At 39.6% G+C, this 22,346-nt stretch overlaps 2 protein-coding genes across 5 annotated transcripts in view; one reads left to right on the top strand and one right to left on the bottom strand.

The window, feature by feature from the left end:
• Positions 1–1,191: 1,191 nt before the first annotated feature.
• Positions 1,192–9,480, bottom strand: GEMIN2 (gem nuclear organelle associated protein 2). 3 transcript variants are annotated; one of them, XR_012586751.1, is made up of 11 exons: positions 9,061–9,338; positions 8,435–8,519; positions 7,148–7,237; positions 5,455–5,514; positions 5,178–5,288; positions 4,546–4,590; positions 3,733–3,801; positions 3,099–3,214; positions 2,263–2,373; positions 1,985–2,043; positions 1,192–1,654 (listed from the first exon to the last, which is right to left on the bottom strand). XR_012586751.1 is itself a non-coding variant. In XM_074585197.1 (10 exons), exons 1-10 carry the CDS (start codon positions 9,180–9,182, stop codon positions 1,615–1,617), a joined length of 792 nt encoding a protein of 263 aa, XP_074441298.1. In that variant the 5' UTR covers positions 9,183–9,480; the 3' UTR covers positions 1,192–1,614. The 3 variants fall into 3 exon arrangements, 2 of the variants coding, with proteins under 2 accessions (XP_074441298.1, XP_074441299.1); XM_074585197.1 differs by lacking the exon at positions 3,099–3,214 and having other exon boundaries at positions 9,061–9,480; XM_074585198.1 differs by lacking the exons at positions 3,099–3,214; positions 3,733–3,801 and having other exon boundaries at positions 9,061–9,302.
• The window catches only part of SEC23A (SEC23 homolog A, COPII coat complex component), a 34,000-nt gene continuing 21,051 nt past the window's right edge, over positions 9,398–22,346 (top strand). The window contains exons 1-9 of one of the 2 annotated variants that reach the window (XM_074585195.1): positions 9,398–10,404; positions 10,615–10,783; positions 12,012–12,201; positions 16,637–16,878; positions 19,170–19,227; positions 19,494–19,580; positions 20,754–20,990; positions 21,096–21,175; positions 22,109–22,253. In XM_074585195.1, coding sequence (XP_074441296.1) covers positions 16,658–16,878; positions 19,170–19,227; positions 19,494–19,580; positions 20,754–20,990; positions 21,096–21,175; positions 22,109–22,253 — 828 coding nt within the window. In that variant the 5' untranslated portion in view covers positions 9,398–10,404; positions 10,615–10,783; positions 12,012–12,201; positions 16,637–16,657. Of the gene's footprint in view, positions 10,405–10,614; positions 10,784–12,011; positions 12,202–12,240; positions 12,380–16,636; positions 16,879–19,169; positions 19,228–19,493; positions 19,581–20,753; positions 20,991–21,095; positions 21,176–22,108; positions 22,254–22,346 lie in introns of those variants that run through there. The other variant, XM_074585193.1, reaches the window with a different exon arrangement.

Genomic DNA, 22,346 nt, shown 5'->3' with positions numbered 1-22,346 from the left:
CAAATTCTGATCTTTCCAGGCACTGTGAATGCTAGTTCAGATTAGTAGTGGCTGAATAACTTGACAGTTCTAGGAAACATCTAGAGCAGAACTCGAACTAGCAGGATGCTGATGTGCTGTTTATAGAACTAGCACAGATGAAAGTAACTACAGCAGTATGGTACTTGGCGGGGGGATCAGCTGTTCGACTGATTGAAAACGCTGGGTTCCTATACTGGCAGTTTATAGTAAGGTTGTGGTGGTTGTTCACCTTTATAGCTCAGATTTGTTTGAAGTTGTAGGGCTTGAGAATTAGCAAACTAGTATTCTTGCATTTCATGGGTTCTTCAGTTGCCAACTCGGGCTGCTTTCAACATGCTGAAAGTGTTACTAAAGAGATTAGAAATAACTTGCACTGTGTGTCTTAATAGATGGACATTTCAATGTCACAACATTTTGGCTATCTGTAGTGTGTTAGCCATTTAGTATCAACATGCACAGAATCATTGTTACTTGCATCTCCAGAATTAAAACTCTAGTAGTAACTGTAATTCACTTTGATTTTTACTGGACAGTTAAGACTACCATTCCAGACGCAAAATTGCCAATCATTTAAAGATATATTAAAGGTTTATCAATAACTGGTTGTGGTTAATGATTATTTTTAAAAGCGAAGGGAAGAACTTAAATTCTACAATGTACAGAAAGCAGATGTCATTTAATACTCTGTACCAATGTGCTGCTGCCAGCAGTATTCATAGTTCCTTTAACATGGATTTTTAATTGTTGAAGGTAATTAAAACCAGAGGGAGTCGTGTATGTACCAAGCAGATGCTGATACTCTTGGTGACGCACTCCATCTATAAATCTATAAATAGGTGAGCTAATGTATTTGTCAAGATACCATACAGAAAACAAATTTGTTTATTCTTTTTAATAAATGCTTCTATTAAAAGCATTGAATACAGATGTGTAGTTTTTGCTAGTTTCTGCAACTGTTTACTAAAAAGTAGTATTACTACTCAGGAAGTATTTACGTTTATGTTTTACTAAAATTATTTTTAACAGTAAATTACTGTTACCGGCTGTAGTTGAACTGCTTAGCAGAGCTTACACTCAGGAACCAAAGCTTGAAAAAAACACATTCAGTCCTAGTTGTATAGGTTTTATAGTAAGGCTGCTGTTAAATAGCATGAAGAATGAGAAAAGCCATAATGTTTAAGAACGCTCTTTAAAATGCTTTTATTAAAAAAGCCCTCAATAGGTGGGTATTAGATAAAGAACTATCATTTGTAATGTAACCTCAGACTTCACCTAATAGCAGTGTCCACAGGATTACTCAGATGGTAGAAATTTCTAACCAAGAATGTAGTTTACAGAGACAGTGGCTTGACAGATGATGCCAGACACTTCATTGACCATTTCACAATGAAGGTGATGATATTTGAGACGTTGACAATCTCATGCTAAAGCTCAGCTTACGTTATTCATAGCTGTCCCAAATGTGTTATCATGAGGGTGTTCTGAGGGGGTTGTGTAGTACTTCAGGTCTGAACAGTGCAGTGTCTTGCTGTTAACTCTCATAATGCTGTTTGTACTATGGCAATGCAAAATATTTGATACTCTTGTAACAGTCTAGGAAGGTTCATCAGCCAAGTCGCGTTGATCAAAGTACCTAGCGGAGAGAAGTGGAATATGGTAAGAAACCTCTAATGCAACATACTCCTTTGCTCTGAGTTGTTAGACCCCTTGCTTTCTGGCTCTTACTTTAGTGTTTCCATCCATCAGAATTACAGCTTTGCAATTCAGGGGGCTTATCTGAGGAAACCAATAAGCTTACTTTACTCTTAGGTTTACCTTAAGTCCTTTTAGCTAAGTATATTTGCTACATAGGCCCAGGGTGCTTTAATTGACTTCCGCGTTAAAAGAAATTAAGTTAGGACAAGAGTAATCACGCATTTATTCTGGACATACTTTACTGTTTTAGGTATTTAAGTTGCATTACCTGCTAACTAAGCAGATTATCAAGTTCAGAGCTGATATTTGTTCCTCATTCTTGTTCTCCTGAAAGAGAAAGGAAATATTATAACAGTTCTTTTGTTACCTGTGTCAAATAGAAAACATGCCGTATTATGTGCTTGTACTCTTCCCTTCATTCTTGAGCAAACCTAGGACATGAAAAATGTACAAAATGTACCCAGACATCCAAGAACTGAAAAATCTTCCTCCTCATAATTTGCTTAGTTCAGCAAGTCCTTTGCGCAATGTTATATTTAATGTTACCTCTAGTACTCTGACTTCTGAGCATCGTCTTGCCAGCTGTCGAATAAGGGAGTGAGCTTCAGGTAGCAAAGGTTTTTCAAGGCATGCCAACAGTGCATAAAGCCATCTGCCCTGCGTGGATTCAAATAACAAACTTTTCATTATGAGCATTTCTTTAAGTTTCACGCAGTTCTTGTTATATGGAGCAGGCCTGAAGCATAAGTCTCAAAGCACAATTGCATTTAAGTGCTACTGCCAGAATTGAAAAGTTAGAAAGCCAAATTGGACACTACACAATAGAATTTTACACCTCTAGATAAGTTTCTTGTGAGCAATACTCCTGGATTTCCTCATATTTTTTTTGACTACTGGCCAAGATAGAAGTTAATGCAGCTTACACTATTAAAGTCTGAGGGAATGATTATTTTAATAATAATCCTTTAATAATAATAAAAGTCTAAAGATTATTACTTGGCTATTAATTTTTAACTTCACAAAATGTGGAAAAACATTCCTGAAGAGTAAATGTATCAAGTCAGATCTTTGTGGAATAAATATTGTTAGATCAACTTTAAGACCTGCTCCACTGTGAAAGCATGTCCTTTGCACTTTACTTCACTGAATTCTACTGCATTCTTACAGGCATAACTTCTGCTACCAGTCTAACTTCTTAATTTAATTCCAGTGTCTAGTGGCTTTTGTTATGGGAATAAACTAAAAGTCAGTGTGCATATTCTTTGCAGCATATTGGTTAAAAAGAAAACAGTCATACAGAAAAGAACAGAACATGAAAGGCCTTTAGGTGACTAAAAAATAGTGAAACTGTGTTTAGTATTACAGAAGTAATTTTTCATTACTCTTCTGCTTTGTGGTACTGAATGAGATGAGATGTGTCCATCACGGTCTTTTGTAGATACGATGCCATTACGTAGCTAGTCAATCTAGTTGTGGCCAAACTCCATGCTAATGTACCCTGTCAATCAGAATTTCTTATTAGGTTGGATTTGTCACCATGCCAAGACAGCTAAGCTTTCTGGTCTGTGCTGCTCATGGAAAGATTAAACGTATCTTTGACAGAACACTATCGCATATCTCCAAACCAAAAGGGAGGTGTCAGTTAATACAGTGTGCAGCACCCTGACAGCTGTAACTGGTCAGAACCAAAGCTGCAGTCAGACCCTCTTCTCTCCCCAGTGCCAATACTTGTCTAACCTCATAGTTTAGGTTAGTGTGGGGAGCAATAAAAAGAGGAGGGTGTTTTGGCAGTACTTGATAGACTGCATCTGTTATGTTTTGTAATTAGCCTTTCAAAAAGTTCTGTGAATACTTATTTTAGTATCTAATCAAGAAAGTTTTCAAAGTAACTGAATATGATACGCGCATCTAGAGAACTCCTTAGAAACTAAAAAATAATTTCATAGAAAACTATGAACAATTTATCCCTTGTTTAATGCGTTCATGTGCAAGTAGTTAGAATAAAATAAAAATTACCAGTTCTGGAGTAAATTTTTTCTCTCCAAACCAGCTTATCAGGTATTCCAAGACGCTGGTTACTGTTGCCTTCAGAAGAGGAACAGAAAGAGACAATACAATACCTGCAATGTTTTGTTTGCTGCCCTTCTACCTGAAGGATTATATTACATAAAAAGCAATGTGGCTTTTAAAAAATGTACACATTGTGTATTTCTACTCCACTGTGATACTATATGGTATTCAAGTTGAAGTTACATATAAGGGTAAAGTAAGCGTTAAAGCATGAGTTCCCAGAAAGAATTTTATAGAAAATGAAGTAATTTTCTGTGTTAACAAAGTTATGGATAAGTAGCTACAGATTAGGAAAGAGGTATGACGTTGGTTGTGTGACTGGTTGTTTCTATATAAAGGTGACTAGTGGGAAACACAGTCGTAAAGGAGAGGTAAGCGTGATTCTTCTAGCGTTGCAGTGTACCTAAGAACTCACAATCGGGTTGAAGGACTAATGCTAAATGAGAAATCTTAAGACACTGTTTAAGCACCTACTGGGGCACTCAGCAAAAATTTAAACATTAGATGTTCTACAGAGAAATTGCAAGGACAAAATACTCTAAAACTAGTCATGACTAATGTTCACTAGTGAAGTTGTTTGTAGCTGAAGGTTGAGATAACGATTACGTGTTTTCCTTGTAAGTGCACAATGAATAGCAGTTGTAATAAATAGCTGCCTACTCTAGCAGAGAAGAATAGATGTCTTCTGCAATAGGTAGAATATGAGAAATAGAAATGATTTATGCAATGTCACTGTGCGATTCTAAGAAGTAGGCTTACCTGATTCATTCTGCTTACAATACTTAGCAAAGGGGGAAAGCCGACCTGAAAATAATCAAGTTGGAAATTGCAGACATTATCATAAACATTTTTGTTCTAATTTAGAACATACTAACATTTTGATGTGATGCTCAGACATCTGTAGTGATCTGAAAGTCTTTCCTGAGCTTTGAAATCTATTAAAAAAAAAAATAATCTTCAAGCAAGTTCAAGATAAGGTCTGGTCAAATTTTCTATCAAAGAACCTTACTTTTACTGTTATTTGTTAAAAGTTTTGCAGTGAGGGGGATGTTTGCAGGATAGCATGTATGTGGAGAGGAGAGGAACCTCATATCACCATGAAACAAAACACTAGAACAGACTATGCAGAAAACTTTCCATTCAGTTCAGCAAGCAACAAAGTGCTTTAGCTGATAACGGATGAAGGATGTTGTCAACTTCTTGACTGAAGGGATAGGCTCGTTCTCTGCTTCACTCAGTTTCCACTTAAAAGGGAAGAAAAATGGGATTTTCTGGGCTCACCAGAGAGCCTACTTCCTATTTAGCACAAAGTGGTAATAAACAGTAGGAGTGTTTCTGGCAGTTATTCTTGAAAATAGCAGCTGACAATTAGATAGAAGCCCTATACTCACCTTTATGTAATCAATTCCTAGATTTTCATCATCAGATAGTGCATCTATTTCTGAGTATACTCTTTCACCCAGGCAGAACTTCTTCCAGCCTTCTTCATCCTCTGATTTTGGCTGAATTAAGTAAAAATAAATGAAAACTGAAATATTGCTACCTTGAAGACACTGAAGAAAAGACTTGATAATATTCACAAGTTGTTGCATTAAACTGTAAAGCAAGATTAACCACACATTTAATGACTAGAAAAAAGCCCACAGCACTGTTATGAATTCTACTCACCATAGTAACATTGCTGTCCAAATGTTGTGACCGCCAGTGATTTCTGTGCTTGTTCAGGCTCTGAGTAATTAAAACAAAGACAAATCACAGTTTAACTTTGCAAATATTTTATCCTAGGCGTAACTGCTCTTCATTCTTTAAATGTATAAAAAGTATATTTTATGATGTTCCATAAATCAGTAGAGGCATAACTAGCTAAATATTTCCCATGCATCTTAATATTAAATGTAACCAAGTTGCTCGTGTTGGGTTTTTGGAAGTAATGTTAAAGCTGAAGGAATTTTAAAGCCTACTACATAAAGTTAAGTTGAGGTAGTAAGCTTTCATAGTCTTCTAAACTTTTATTGGTATAACAAGCTTAAGAAAATATTTAGTCCAAAAGCACACATAAAGCCAATATCGTGTTTCCAACAGTGATCTGTGTCTGTATCAAGTGTCTACAGAACTGTTAGAAAGAAGGCAAGCGTGCTTTCCTAGTGTATTTCTTCTACCTGACGGAGATGCTATATAAGACAAATTGGCCTGCTTGACAGTTTCCTGTACAGAGGTGTAAACTTTTTGTTAACAGAAGAAATTTTTCCCCCAATCCAATTGTAACTGTAGCAGTAAAAATGACCACTAAAAATACTGTAAGTTACAGTAGCTGATGCATAGTGTTTGGACAAGTGACTTCTCATGCTCTTTTTTCTCTTAAATTACTTCACAGTGTTAATTCTGGCACAGCGAGAGGACAATTGACTTGTGTATAAAAGACACAAGTGAATATGCTTTAGCGCTACTAAAACTTAGATTATGCCTAATATATAGCATGCAATGTGATATGTTGTAGAAATAGGGGCTAGCTCAGTTAATGTTTACAAAGTAGATGCAGCAGTACAGATCTCCACCTTCACTGATTTACCTCCCTGAAAAAACAGGGTAAATGAGCTCGTGCAAAGTTCAGTGCTACAACAGCTTCAGTGCTGTTGGTTATACTTCAGTTACTTGAGGTACTCCTATAATGCAGTATCAATGCATTGTAAACCTGCCTTCTGCGGTACTGGAGTCATGAATGATCCCTATCTACATCTTCATTATGTTTTTGCATTTCACCCCGTTTGAACTGTGGATAGAGAGAGAGGGACTGCTCAAATCTCCATTTTTGTTCTGTTATTATTATAGAGCAAGGAGCAAATGCAGTAGGAAAGATTTAAGTCTGCTGACACTACAACTTTACAAATACATTTTAACAAATCAATATTTCTCCTCATAATGGGTGTCACCACTGTCAACAGTATCCTAAATGGACACCATACTCTACATACATGAATCTCCTGGTGGGTTGGAATCCACTCGTTTTTCAGTTAATGTTGAGTTCTAGTACTAGGTTGTAATATAACAGCATAACATCATAGGCATTTTTGTCCTCCCTCAGCTACTCAGCTATGTTTAATCTAAATATTGACAGATATTTTTGCTGAATTTGAGGGAGAATTTTTTTTAAAACATTACTCTCTCAAGAGTTTTATCAGAGGTTTGAAAGCCACATAGTATATAGACAATTCTTTTTCAAGAACTTAAAACATTTGCCTACAAACATCTGTTCTACCATAAAGTCGTAAGATTTCTGTAGTAGACATAAGGTTGTTCCCTGTAAAGCACAGATGTGTTCTACCTAGACAGCGCAAGCCCCCTCATACAGACCATTTTGTACCTGACGAACAGCTGAGAAATTGGCCACTTGCTGCTGCTGCCACTTGAGTGTTGGAGAGTATCCTTCAGGAGCAGGCTGACATCCAGAAATCTAAGAAAACACTGGCAATAATTACAATGTAAAGAAAGCTTTATAAGAAGAATCCTTAAGAACAAGAGAATCAGTAAATGTTTACTATCAGGTAAACAATATCCTTTAAATCTTCATTTAAGAAAGGTAATTTCATCACCCCGTCCATGACTGATTTAACAGTTGGTTTAGATGAAATTTCTTCTGTTTGACTCTTCTCATGTGCAAATAAGGAAAACTAAGTATTCAAAATACATTGGCAAAGAATTATTTAAGGTCTTTTTTTTTTTTTTTTTTTAGCAATTGCTCTGTCTCAGTTTCCCTGTTTATAAAAAGCAGGGTGCTGTTTCCTTATCTTGGACAACTACTATGGATTTTAGGTCTTCTACTTGCCAAGATAACAAGTTGAGGAATGCAGAAAACCACAAAAACACCTCTTAGAAAATTAACTCTGATAGTTAAGTAGACATTGCCTCTTTAAAGAATAGCATGAAATAGTTATTTAAATAAAAAGTATCTTTCTACAAATGTTTAAGAATGACACTACAAAGAGGTGAGACAAATGAAGAAGAATGGTCACACAGAAGTTACGTGGTCATATGTCAGTACTAGAAACTTTTCTTGAGTAATCTAGTAGTGAAATTCCAGATTACAGTTTTCATGAGAGAAAGGCTAATTTGGTCTCTTGAACTATTTGAAAGTAGATTAAAAACCAAGCTGTCAGGGCCAGGTGACAACAGAAAAATCTGCTTGGGCAGTAAAGCTCCGATAAAGTATTCCACCAAAAAGGAAAGAAGTGGTGCTAGAATTTCATCTAACTTTACTAAAGCTTAGCTGCATTTACTACCCTTACCCTAGATATTTAAACCTAAATATAGGTATGGATATATCTTTATTCTAAAGTTTATGCAGGTTTTATGGTTTAGTATTTGTAAAATTTAATGCAACATTTGATTTCCTTAGTAAAATAGTCTCCTGTATATCAAATAATATGGATATTATCAATTTAAATCAGTTAAAAAGACTGCTGTTAGCCATCAGTTGAATGCGTTTCTTCAAACCCAGACATTTAATTCTGTAGATGCTTTTAAAATCAAGCAGTGCTATTTAGTTATGGCAACTACTCGCCCAAATTAGTACAAAAATTATGATATTAACATCTTTCCCCTTAGTTTTTTTTCCTCTCAGAACAAAACATGTACAAGCTCGCAAACTTACTGAAATGTTTACTGTCTGCTTCTTTCTCAATTTTTTGGGGTCTATTTGCGCCACGACCACATCTGGGCACCGAGCTGCTTCGATCCTACAAAACAAAATCAAGTGGCTACTTTTTTTTTTTCTCCGTTTTCGGTAGCAGGTGGTTATATGCCAGACGTCTCCGAAATACCGCACCCGCAGAAATCGTCAGGTGTGTAAAACGCGGGCTTTACTGGCATTTCTTACAGAAGGTTTGACTTGAGAGTTAAAAGATCGCGCATTCACGGTTTCTGCACGGCGGTTCTGGCCTCCCGGAGGCTTGTTTATATCCGAACCCGCCTGAGGTGCGGCGGCGCTTCCCGCGGCCAGGCCTCGGGAGGGCCCGGGGCCGGACCTCCACCTTTCCGCGGGAGCTGCCGACGGCTGTGCAGCAGCGAGCCGGCCCAGCCGCACGCAGCCCGGGAAAAGCGGCAGAAAGCCGAGGGGTTCAGCCCCGATACCGGCCAGCATCCCACCGCACCGGGACCAACGCGCTAGCGCGGCGCAGCCGCCCCCAAGCATCCCAGCGCCCAGCTCGGCCCGGCCCCACTCCTCTGGCAGGGAGGTGAGGGCGGCAGGAGCTCGGCCCCCTCCGCCCCGCCACTCACTGTACGCGCTTCAGATACTCCTGGGGCGTCCTGGGAGGCACCGTGGGGTCGAAGTCCTCGGCCAAGTCACAGTCATCCACCGGCAGCAGCCGCGGCATCAGCTCCTCCACGCCCGACTCCATGGCCACGCCGCCGCCGCCGCCCCCCTCCCACCCCGGGGCGGCGGAGGCCGCCTGACGGGACCGGGCCGGGCCGCAGGCGCGCGGGGAGGCGGCGTGAGGCGCCGGCTGCTCTCGCGAGAGCGGCGGGGCCGGGCGGGCCCTCAGGGCGGCGGCGGCGGGGGGGCGTTATGGAGGCGGCGGGGAGTCCGCGGGGCCTCCCCCGCCTCCCGGTTCTTGCGGCCTGAGGTGGAAGCGGTGGCGTGAAGGCGCTGTGCGCTTGGGGCGGCGGCAGCGAGAGGCAGCCAGCCCAGAGACACCCGCTCTGGGGGTGTCGGCTGCCCGGCAAACGCAGGGAGTGGAATAAAAGGGAATTCGGCCAAAAAGCAGCAGGGGAAGTGGTGCTGTCCATCGGACTAGGCCTATGGCTGCGGCGAATCGGTGTAAACCTTCAGCAACCCATTTTATTAGGCCCTGTGCTATTATTCTAATACACTGTAGTTTTTGCAAGTGGTTCCTTAAAACTCCTGTGTCAGTATTTTCTGTTCTACCAGCGGGCATCCAGTAACAATGCTACTTGTCCTTTCCTTTAAATGTTTTGAGATGTATGGTTGAAATCATCTACTTGCTACAAATGTCAACAGAGTTCTTATTCTGGAAGAGGCAATGCCCGAGTTTTATTTCTTCGCTGTGTGGGTTTATCTAAATACTATTATGTGAATAAGAGTATCCCACTTCCCACATCAAAAGCATTGCCACAAAGTGGGGCTGCTTCTCAGTTAATATAAAAAGCGGATGGATAATGCTGTAATAATTTACATTGTGTATTATGATATTCCTGTTACGCAAAATGTTGATCTGTATATTATTTTTCCTATTAGTTCTGCTGCCTGCAAAGTCAGTTTAGTGCTGCCCACGGTCTGTCTAGTGGATCAGAGTAGCTCTAAATACCTCTGACATAAGTTCAAAAAAAGCAATGCTTTTTTTTTTTCCCCTGCAAGGCTGTGTTTTAGCAGCTCTGAACAAACACCTACCCTAGCTCCTCCTCTCCACTGACTTTTGTTTGTTTTAAGGTGTTTCCAAAACCACCTACGTGTAACAGGGAGTTTTAATTCTGAAATCCGGATCTAACATCCTAGTTGAGTATGCAACAACTGCAGTCACCGCTAGAAATAAAAGCTGCTTTTAGCTAAAACTACAGTGGTTTCTCTGGAAAGGCTGACCAACAGTCAAGACAAAAGCTTTGGTGAGTCCAGCTATAAAAAGTTCTCTTCTAATAGTTTGGTAATATTCAAAACTTATTTTTTCTGTTTGTTGTGAAGTTGAGAACTATGAACAAAAAGAGAATGCACAGAGATAAATATACTGGAAGTATACTTCCTGTTTTTAGATTACTTTTTCTGGAACTTTCCATTGATCCTTTTTAAATGAAGTAACGTATTTTTAATTATTACAGGTAGTCTTCCACAGATAATAAAATTGTTTCTAACAAGTTTTACCAAGAATGTTGGTGCAGTGGCTACCAAAGATGACTCAGTGGAGGAAGAGGAAAAAGAAACTGGAAATGAATATTCTTTCTCCTCAACTGCCTAGCCATTACGGAAAAGTACTTTTCCAGAGAAAGGGTGAGTTGCCATCCGTGGATACGCGCTGCTGATTAAAAAAAAGGAATCTAACACATAAACTAGAAATTCTACGTTAAGAAAATGAAATGCTTTCGCTGTACATTCTAATAGCGGGAGATAATGAAGTATTTTCTTGTGCATATACACCATGTTAGGATCCTATTTTCTGTTCTATTTTTTTCCTTGTCTTTACTTTTCACTGTGGTTTGCACCATCATAACAGCTGCAAGACATTTCTTGAAGTTTAGAGCATTGCATTGAGCCATTATGTAACAAAATTTAATTGTGCTAATGACTGATTAAAAATACTGTATACCTTTTATTTGTAGTGAACTTTCAGAGTAGTATACTTTCCTATTCTTCCCTCTTAAGTGTCTTTAAGTGTCGTTTGCCTGTTTTTCTCTTGTCTAGAGAGTTCATCCCGCCATTTTGGCTTTGAGACCTGCCTCTTTTCAGTGTAACTTTCCAAAAATGTTTCACAGAGCATTTGAGCCCTTTTGAAATTGTGATGCTGAATTGCTTGCTGTGCATCTGTTTGAAGTTTGCCCTGTTGTAGTTATTTTTTTTTTTGTTCCGAACTGAGGTTACGTGTCCTTGGCAAGCTCCTGCTTAATACTCCCACAACTGGCAGAGAGATTTGTGGAGATTTAAAATCCCTCCCTTTTAAATTCTGCTGTTGTTTACCTGCTTAGGTTTTTAGGCTGAAGAGGACTGGCAAACAATAATGGAGATAGTTATGGCATAGAAATTCTATTGTAATTACATATATAAGAAAAGAGGATAAGGATGTTTTAGTCATTTATATTTGGTTGGTGGTCATAGCATGTTTTCAGAGCTATGGAGAAGGAGGAGGTGGTGGTCAGCAGACTGTTTTCCAGTCCTCCTCCGTGTTTGGATCGGTTGCACTGAGATATCTCGGCACAGACAGAAGTTACTGCTCTAGCCTTTTGTGGCAGCCTTGTGTGGAAGGGTTCCGAAGTGCCCTGAAACCTAAGCCTCACTACAACTTGGGTTTGGGGGGGAAAAAAAGAGATATCCACACTAACAACAACAAAAAAAACCCCCAAAAAACAAACAAATCAAAATTGTAGTTATGGCTACGTGAAAGTTATTGTGCAGATAATAAATAAACGTGTTATATTTCTAAGTATGTATAAATGTGACATAAAATCTCAGGCTAAAACCCACCAGGAATATCATTTCAGTATATTTTTTTTTTTTTCCCCAGGCAGCCCAAAGAAACACGTAAACCATCTTCCAGCTTAAACAGCTGCCGTAAATTGCGACGGTGGGAGAGGGGCAACAAGCAGGCGGAATTGCGGGACTCCCGGGAGCCCGGCTGAGCTTGCTCCCGAGGATCCATTCCCGCGGCGGGCAGCGAACCGAGCCGCAGCTGAGCCCTGCCTCCAGCACCGGGGGTGAGTGAGGGCGGCTCCGGTCACCGGGGGAGCTCCGCCCGTCCCGTCCCGCCGCTCTCTGCCCCTTGACGTGGCGCGGACTCTCCCATCAGCCATGTTGGCTGCGTCGGCAGCGCCCGGGCGGCTGCGTGCGGGCGGGGGAGCGCCAGAGCGGCGGCGGCGGCGGCCGGGACGCGGGGTGAGCGGGAGGCGGAGGGCGAGGGGGGAGCCAGGGACAGTTGGGGGGGGTGACACGGTGAGGAGAGGCCGTGGGTATGGGGGGGTACCACGGCCGCGGGGCTCCCGCCCGGCTGCTGCGGGGGCGCTCCCCGCCTCGCCTCACGCCGCCCACTGTGGCGGTGGGGGGACCCCCGGGCGGCCTGAAGCTGCTCTCGGTGTCCCCGGGCGGCCCTGAGGGGCCCGGGGCTCCGCAGGCGGCTGGTCAGCGCTGCCTGCGGCCTCCCAGGCCCCGGAGAGCAGCCGCCGGGAGCCCCGTCCTCAGCTGGGGCTGCCGGTGCCCGGGTAGGGCCGGCGGGGCACGGCCTTGGCGCGGCCGCCGCTGCGCAGGGCGTAAAGTGCGGCTGGAGCTCCGCTGTCCCGCGGCTCTGCCGGGTCCCCACCGTGTGCCGCTGCCAGGGCTGCCCTGCGACAGAGGTAAAGATGCACAGAAATTGTGCTTAAGCAGGCCCTGCTGCCTTTGAATACCTGTGGTTTTTTTCTTTTTAATTTTTTATTTAGGAGGGTTATTACCTACACTGGTTGCTTAAAAAGAAAAAGCCCTTAGTGAACAAAAAACTGGGAGAGCAGGGTTGGAGGATGGCTGTGTTTGAGTAGTGAAAATGAGATTCATATGTTGTCAGTTTGACAGCTTGGTCTGGATAAGTACTAAGTCATTCTCCCCGTACACTTGAGTTCCTCCTTGGAACTGGACTAGATTTGTGTCTGAAATGCTGATTTTGGCATAAACGCAGAATTAAAGGCTTATTGATCTCTTTTATTTTACCAAATTAGTGCATAATAAACTGAAAACGTTTGTTGTAAGAAAAATGCACAGTGGACTGTACTGATTTAGTGGTATTTAAATTCATAAGTCACATGAAAGACTCTGATCTCTGTATGCTGGAACTCTTAAAATGCTGTAGAGAGAAATGTTTTGATTTTGTTTGTATGTGCTTCCAAGGATCAGTGGATATTAGTTTGGTGATCTTCTGTATTGGGACACATTTATGTGTGGTGTGTAAATGTTTAAAGGTGCTGAGATGAAGGAGGAGCTTTTAGAATAATCTGTTTTGAAGAAACTAACATTATTGTTTGCAGTTGCTTCTAGAAGCGTTTAAAAATAGTGTCCTTCCAAAGTGATGTGTTTCAAAACTGTTTATTCAGTTATAGGATAGCTTTCCAAATGGTCTATCAAACATGTTTGATAATGTGTAATGGTTAGAAAGTCCTAACTGTACTCTTGCATCTAGTCAGAGTAATACACAAATACTATTATTTACCTGAGAATCAAGCCCTTGTAGCCAGGTGTAGTCAGCCTGTGACTCTTTGTGCAATTCAGTTGTGGCTTTGCGTGACACCGAGCGAGATTGCCATGGTGCAGGGACGCGAGGTACGTTCAGCCTCTGCAGTGGGAGGGAGGAGGCGAGGCAGGAAGGGCTGCTGGTCTCCTCTGGGTGTCCTGTCCTGCCCTGCAGCGACACCCCAACATGGGAGCTGGTGCTCCTCAGCTGTTCTGAAAATCACTTCTCTGTGGTTTTCTGAGGTGGGCAATAGGTATTTTGTGGCATTCAGGTGTATGAAGTTTGGTATGTAGTCTGTAGGTCAGCAGGGTTTGCTGTTCCGGTCTAATGTAATACATCTCCACACCTATCCCAGAAAATGTGCCTGGATAGCTATAACAATGCTATTGAAACTGAATGTAACTTGTCAGACTGAGAGTTTCACCTTTTATGTATAATGAAATATGTAAGCAATACTGGCTCTTGGAAACGAAGAAAAGGGTGTAAGAAATGATGGAGGAAAATTTTATTATTATCAGGTTCTGCCTTCTGAATAGGAAATACATACCTTACTAGAAACGAGCAGTATTTAACTCAATAATTCCAACAAATCTTTTATGTATATAGATACACTTTGTTAGTCACTGCACACTGGTGTTTGTACATTGGCCTCTCTGGAGCGGTAACTGAGTGGCAAAAATAAGATCCACGTGGAACCATTTCAATTGTAGCTAGAGTAAAATGTGGAGAAAAGACTTTGAAGTCCAGTACTGAAAGTGCGAGTTCATGTTGCGGTGTGTGGAGATAGCGTTGGTGGACTTTGTAGCAGATGCCTATGGAATGGCTGAAATGGCCTTTGAGTTGCGATTTTCTCTGTCTTCTCAGGAGATAATTTTAAAAGGAGAGATTATTCCGTTTGTGGTTATAACTGAGATTGTTGCCTCATGCAGATTGTTATATCTATGCCCCATTTTTCTAGGATAATGTTCCTTCATCTTTTGCGCAAAACACTGATGGATTTTGATGTGTTAGGAGAGAAATGTCTTAAATTCTAGATCCTTTTTGGATACCAGGCTGTTCTTTCCTCTCAGCTGAATTATCGTCTGTCTCTGATCCCTCTGTACTAATTAAGATTTCCAGATATTCTCTCCTCTTGCATTTGCTCATTTTTGTTCCCTGTCCAATGACCTTGTTCAGCCTGATGGCCTTGCAACAACTTGAGTAAAAGTGGTGGTGGAAGTGCTCTTTTGCACAAAGTCCCATATAGCTCCCTGTGTTGCAATTGCTGTGACAAGTAGATAACAATGTTGGCAGACTAATTATCATAGTATTTCTATTACAAGGTGGAGATCAGTGATAGTGATTGCACCTGTGGAAACTTTGAGAGAAGGGTACTCTATAGAGTTAAGTACACCTGTCAGTCTGTGTTTTAGAGGAACAGTTTTTAGACTGCTTTTTGTAGCTTTCATCACATGCTGACAGTTGATTATTTCCTAATGATATTAACTGTGAAATGTGGGGCTTCTCTTGTTTTATGGATGTTGTTAATCTGTTTTGTTAAAAGTCAGCATTAGAATCAAACTAGTAAGTTAAACTGTAATTTAAAAAACTTGAAAAGTTTTTAACTATCATATAACTAAAGATGCAATGTCATGATAATTTTAGTAAAGAGAGCTAGGTCTTTACAAGTGGAGAGTTTTCCATGAATCTTTGGTAGCATATGTAATTGCTGGGATAAGAGGGTCATCAGTGTGTTTGTGCGAATTGCTGGTTTAAATCTCAATTCAGGGGGATTTCTGCACGTCTAAAGCTGTTCTTTAATTTAGTACACTCTAAAATGAGACCTAGGAGTATTTTCCCAGGCTGTCCCTTAGGTGGTTCAATTAGACTTTTACAGTAAATTCTTAATTATTAGGCAGTGGGAATTTAGATATCCTAGTTGGTGCAAAAACCTGTATAACTTATGTATTATAAAATGTACTGGGAAGCAAACAGCAGGTATTCAGGCACAGTGTAGATATAGCTGAGTGTTGGGGTTTTTTTGGGAGGGATGTGAGGTCACTTCTTGCTGGCTTTGCCAGATGCTCACAGGCTGCCATTGAGCTTTTCAGGTGTGTCTGTGATCCCCTGTGCTTCAGCTTGTGAGTAACTGAAAATTTGGAAAGCCTTAGGTCGGTGCCCAAATTTGAGTTCAAACAATTGTTGAAAGGTTCATCTTGATACATAATGTAGTGGAGTACGACGTGTACTTCTTAAGAAGTTATTTTCTAGCATTGCTGTAGGAATGTGCTCTTGTGGAATATAGCGTTGTTATTCCTTTATATTTGAATATAGATCACATGATTTACTGAAAATGGTTAATTGTGATTACAAACTTCTTAGAAAATTTGACACAGCAGAAACGATAAAACAGTTACACTTAGCGGTACTTTTTGCTGTTTGATTCTTAAAGAAGTCCGAGGATTAAACAATTTGCAAGAATTCTCGAATAGTGAGCAGAATGAATAATTAAATGCATTATGATAGGCCTTAATCCAGGATGTAATTTTTTTTGGGTAAGCAAGTCTTTTTTTGTAGTGTGTTGGTGTGCGGCATGTCTACTCTGACCTACCCTAGAATTATTGCTTTAATTATAGCATTTCTTGCCCAGTTTGTTGCCTGAGTCAACAATGGATCAGAAGTTGGACTATTTTAACACTACATATTTAACTTGTACCATGTCAAATATTTGTTATTTTGGAGAGCTTACTGCATCCTAGGAGTCTCAAATTTCTTTCTGTTTCACCTTGAAATTCAGTGCAATGCGTTTAGGATTTTGGAAGCACTACTCAGTGGTTACTGATTGTAACTCAGTTACAGTATTTGAATGTGTGACCATCATTAAGTACGTTTAATATTTTGTGCTTAAAAAATGTTAGCACTTCAACATTCTGCTAATGGTTCTCTCTTTATTTTAGTGATAAACAGAGAAGTTGACCATGACAACCTTCCTGGAATTTATCCAGCAGAATGAGGACAGAGATGGAGTTAGATTCAGCTGGAACGTTTGGCCTTCAAGTCGTCTTGAAGCCACAAGAATGGTAGTCCCGGTGGCTGCCCTCTTCACGCCACTGAAAGAACGGCCAGACTTGCCTCCAATTCAGTATGAGCCAGTTTTGTGCAGCAGGACCACGTGTCGAGCGGTTCTGAATCCTTTATGGTAAACCTAATACATATGCCAATATTTTTCCTTACAAACAATCTTTAGAATAGTGCCAGTTAAACTATGCAAACAATCTGGTGTGTGGAAGTTCAAGTACTCCTCATGTGAGTATACAGCTCGCACTTCTAGATCTTAGAAGTTTCTGCACACAGATTTGCATATGTAACACCCGTAAGATATACTTAAAACATAGCTTTCATTTATCTAGTCTTTTCAATGTACTTAATTTAATTAATAATTACATATGTTATTTTTCTGGAATTACACATCTTGTGAGTTGGTACACTCCTGCATTTTGTTTCTAGAAAATAACTAGGTTAAGTTGTTATATCTTTTTAAATACTGGTCCCTGATGTAGTTTAATTTCCAAGTAAAAGAAACTGTATTTATTACTGACCTTAGTTCATTTGTAGACCAAAGCAGGTTAGCTGGTTTAGTTTACCAAAACAGAAACTGAAAGATGTGGTTGATAGATAGGTAGTTGGATAGATAGATGCAATGCATCAAGAAGTAGACATGAGAGAAGGTGAAAGCTGTTTAAGCTAAAGGATGATATTGGCCCAAGCACAAATGATTGTGAATTAGTCATGGATAAGTTTAGGTTGGAAGCAGAGGAGGAAGTGTTTCATACGTCATTCCAATCACAGAAGTATGGAAAAGAAATGGAACAATTTCTAAGGTGGCATTTGATAGGCATAGGAAAGATACTGAGTGGTAGTGAGAGATTAAACATTATGTAAAAGATCCCCTAGAACTCACTCAGTTTTATGAATGACTTGTCCCTGCTTGGGAGAGAAGATGATTTCAAAGCAGATGTAGAATTGTGTTTCAGTATTAAGCAGACACAGTAGCTAATTATACTGGCAGTCAGAGTTAGTGGAAGCTAACTTTTTCAGAAGCATTATCGTCTTTTGAGGGCTGGAAGGAAAATAACGGAAAGACAAAGCCGTAAAGGGTCAGTCAGATCCCTGACATTACAGTGAACTGTGTATGTTTTTCCTGTCTCATGTATGCAAATCATGACTGTATTTTTATTTTTTATTTTTCCAAGGTGTGATTAGAGACTCAATTTGGGGGCATCTTCTGAAGCCTGTGTGGCATAGGGTGTCTGGCTAGATAATCTGCAGCCCCTGAAATTGGTAAAGATCATTTAATCTCAGTAAAGCTGTGCTGTGTTTGCAGCATACTGGGATTTATCCAAAGATTTAACGATATTTTGAAAAGACTTTTGCCCTTGTAGTCAGGAGAAGATGTGATAGCAAGAAATCTACAGTGAAAATCTGTAAAGTTTACTTTCCCTTAAGATGTGAGTAGGACTTTGTAAGACATTTGTATGGCATAAAGGTACAAGTTGCTTTTTTATTTTAACTATCTGAATACTAATAAAAATATAGATAAAAGGAGGTAAGCTCATCAATTGGAAAAAATGTTATTTTCATTAGAGAGAGCGAGCTGTTGAGTTGGAACCTGGTTTTGGGGGCATAATGTACATTGAGGATAGTACTAGACTCTGACAGCTAATAGGCATAGCCTGAGAAAGGACACCAAGTCATATGAGGAGAGGCTGAGGGAGCTGGGCATGTTTAGCTTGGAGAAGAGGAGGCTGAGGGGAGATCTCGTTGCCCTCTACAACTACCTGAAAGGAGGTTGTAGAGAGGTGGGGGTTGGCCTCTTCTCCCAAGTAAATAATGACAGGACCAGAGGAAATGGTCTGAAGTTGCGGCAGGGGAGGTTTAGGTTAGACATTAGGAGGAATTACTTTACTGAAAGAGTGGTCAGGCACTGGAACAGCATGCCCAGGGAGGTGGTTGAGTCACCATCCCTAGAGGTGTTTAAGAAACGTCTAGATGTGGCACTTCAGGGCATGCTGTAGTGGCAGAGATTGTAGGTTGTTTGGTTGGACTCGATGATCTCAAAGGTCCTTTCCAACCATGAAGATTCTATGATTCTATGAAAAACGCAAAGGTAGGGAGAGTTAAAATGATTTGCCTCAAACCATGCAGAAAGTCTCTAATAAAAGTGCTGAGCCCGTATTCTTAAATTTCTTATTTGCTTCTTTTCCTTGAAGACCATTCTTCCTCTCTAAATATGATAATATGTCTGATGTGTCTGTGTAAGACTATGCTTATTTGGAATTTGTAATATGGGTATTTAGGAGACAGTGTATTAGGAGGAAGCTTTTTCAAAGTCAATATGTTTTTGAAAAATTAAAAGGAATTTATTCTAAGGTCAGTGGAGGAAAAAGAATTGTTCATGCTATATAAACTTTTCTTACTTTATTTTTATAGCCAAGTGGATTATCGAGCGAAACTCTGGGCTTGCAACTTTTGTTATCAGAGAAATCAGGTAAGAAAATGAAACATTCAGGATGCAGAAAATCTTTTTTATAAGGTAAAAGCGAAAATCCTCATTTTTAAAGTTGTGGTTGTGAACTGAAATAGACAGCAAGAGCATGAGTGTGCAGCTGTATCTTCAGAGATTGCATTGATATTTTTTTTCATGACAGCAATAGTGAACATCTGTTACAGAAGAAAGTAGTCTGTACATATGGCTTGTTTTTGTAGAAGTTGTAATCTTTTATTTATACTCAATTTCTGTGTTTTTGTTTGCAGTTTCCTCCTACCTATGCTGGCATATCTGAAATGAACCAGCCAGCTGAACTTTTACCTCAGTTCTCCAGCATTGAATATGTAGTGCAGGTAAAATCATTAAATAAAATCTTTAACATCTATAACCTTGTAATATACAAAAAGAATTAATTTAAATTTTATTTCTTCACTGCATTTTAATGATTATGAGTCTATATGTGCTTGTTAGTAGATTGAACATACAGGTCATCAACTGGAAATGGAAAACATAACTTTTTATAAGAACACAAGGGTGGCAATAAGACTGGCTTAAAAAGAAAAAAAGAAAAAAGAGAGGTCTCTTCTGCAGGCAGTGTTTTTCTTAGGTCTGTTGCTTTACCAGGAGTTTAATTTGTCTTTGTGCGAGGGGTCTGCTTACTTCTGTTGCTTGCTAAAACGATTTCAGTTCAAATGTGGCTGACTGTTGATTCATCGCTCATTAATCATTTGAATTTAAGTTTGTAATTGAACGACTATGAGTTAGTTTTAGGGCTAGCTGGTTTAGAAAAAACAGATAATACATATTCAATTCATGTGTTTGAATTTTAATATTAATCCTTTTAGGATAGAAGTTACTTGAATAGAAATAAAAAATGGACCTACAACCCAAAATTACAGACATTTGTAATTGCCAATTTGTAATCTTTAAATTCCATTTTTGAGGATTAAAATTCGTAATACTTCGGTGAGGCATTTAGATTATGGAAAGAAGAACGAAGACTAAACAGAATCTACATTTTTGACAACTCTTGCAATGCAAAGTAAAGGGGATTTTTGCTCACAGTACAGCAAAATTAGTTCAGAAAGGGTAAAAAGAACTGATGATCTCTAGAGTAAAATTATGAGGAGAAAGGCTACAGAATGTTATCAAGTTGGAATACTTAATAATTTTGAATAGCTTTATGACTACTATGTTCTCTTTGAGCAATAAAAGCTCATTATATATTAAAAGATGTATATAGTGGATGCATGCTTCAAAACTATTGTGACATCCTGAAAGGATTTTTTTTTTCTTCTGTAGTAAGCATTTCATTTTTATGCAGATTTTATAATTGTAGGGGTTTCATTCCCCTTTAGCCCTAGATACTGTTTACTACTTGAGAAGGAGGTAAGTTAGATGGAACGTTGACATTATTGGTATGATTAAAATTAAAACTTCTACAAGATGTACTTTATTTGTCACTTTTGGTCCTGTAAGTATTGCAAGATTTGTTTTTCATGTGGTTACATTTGTGTTTCTTAAAGCGTGGTCCTCAGATGCCTTTGATATTTCTTTATGTTGTGGACACATGCATGGAAGATGAAGACTTGCAAGCTCTGAAGGAATCCATGCAAATGTCGCTTAGTCTCCTGCCACCAACTGCGTTAGTAGGTCTCATTACCTTTGGCCGAATGGTGCAAGTTCATGAGCTTGGCTGTGAAGGAATTTCCAAAAGTTATGTCTTCAGAGGAACAAAGGATCTGTCTGCAAAACAGCTGCAGGTAATGCACAAAAGCAAACAAAAAGAAAACATCAAGGTGGTGATGAAGAAATTAAAATAGTCTGTAAACAAATTTTGTAATAAAATCTTCTGTATTTGACTACAGGAAATGCTAGGGCTTACAAAAGCAGCTGTTTCACAAGTCGGTCGGGGTCCTCAAGTGCAGCAGCCACCACCTTCTAACAGGTAATGTGCTTAAAACATCTAAAAAACATACCTTAACTACACTGATTTACTGGAAAACTTAATGTTTTATTACAATGAAAGCAATCAACTGACAGTGGAGCCTTTTGATCAGGCCCAAATTTACTAGGAGATTAATGGTTATAGCCTGTCCCTTTCCTATGGTTTGTACTGGGAAGAAAATAATGGGTGATAGTAAAATGATCTGGATGATGCTTTGGACATGTTCTGAGAGAACATTATATAGGCATATTACAGATAGGTAAATAATGATGCTTCTGTTGGGTCGGTACGCTGGAAAGTGTTAATAGCTGCTTTAGTGCCCCTTTCTTATGAGGATATCCAGTTTTGCCTTCCCTTTTTCTCCCTCTTCCACTCCTCTCCCCTCCCCTTCTCACTTGGAAATTGTGGGTTGATGTTTGATTTTCCTGTGTCCTACTATGATGTAGAAGAAATTGATGAAATGATAGAAAAGAGAGACAGTTTTGCAGTCTCTGCCTTCCATAACTAGCTGCATTTGTAGACAGCCTGTAGCAGAGAGCATGAAAAATTCTTTATATGTTAATGTTTCTTCTGATCTTTGATTTTCACAGAAGTAATGAAACTTGAGTTCCTTTTTGAAATTCAGAGGTCATCATCTGCTCTGTTCTTTTGATTAGATAGGGTTCTTTCTGGATAGTGGTGATATCGCAAAGTTAGCAAGTTTTTATTTGACAAGAACTTTGATGAACTTCTTAAGCACACTTTTTAAGTGTGCTGTATATGTAGTAATACCAAACTCTGTGATCTTGGTGAGGCAAAGATACTGCTCTGAATTCCGTCTAGAATCTAGGATTAGAAACTGCTAAGATATGTCTAATATATTGCTTGTGAGCAACTGATAAAATTTTTGTTTAACAATTTGAATCTAAACTAATTCCAGGTATTTGTTTACAGATTTTTGCAACCAGTGCAGAAAATTGATATGAATCTTACTGATCTTTTGGGTGAACTGCAACGGGATCCTTGGCCCGTTCCACAAGGAAAACGGCCCTTACGTTCTTCTGGAGTAGCTCTTTCTATAGCTGTAGGGCTCCTTGAGGTAATAACTTTAACGACAGTTGTGCTAATGTGTAAATAGATTATTTTGTTGCAGAAAAGCTGCCACAATCAATATGTAAGGATGTTAGTAATT

This window comes from Larus michahellis, chromosome 4 (genome assembly GCF_964199755.1).
Source record: "Larus michahellis chromosome 4, bLarMic1.1, whole genome shotgun sequence".
In the NCBI taxonomy this organism is placed as follows: Eukaryota; Metazoa; Chordata; class Aves; order Charadriiformes; family Laridae; genus Larus; species Larus michahellis.
Note: the sequence above shows the minus strand (reverse complement) of the source record. Positions and strands in the feature narration are given on the sequence as shown.

Bases quoted from the DNA above. Each gene is read 5' to 3' on its own strand.
- GEMIN2 (XM_074585197.1), bottom strand. From the start codon at position 9,182: ATGGAGTCGGGCGTGGAGGAGCTGATGCCGCGGCTGCTGCCGGTGGAT. The intron at 5,289-5,454 runs GTGAGTAGAATT...TACTTAATTCAG, and splicing joins TGGACAGCAATGTTACTATG to CCAAAATCAGAGGATGAAGA. The intron at 2,374-3,732 runs GTAATTTTTATT...GAATCCACGCAG, and splicing joins AAAAATTTACTCCAGAACTG to GGCAGATGGCTTTATGCACT.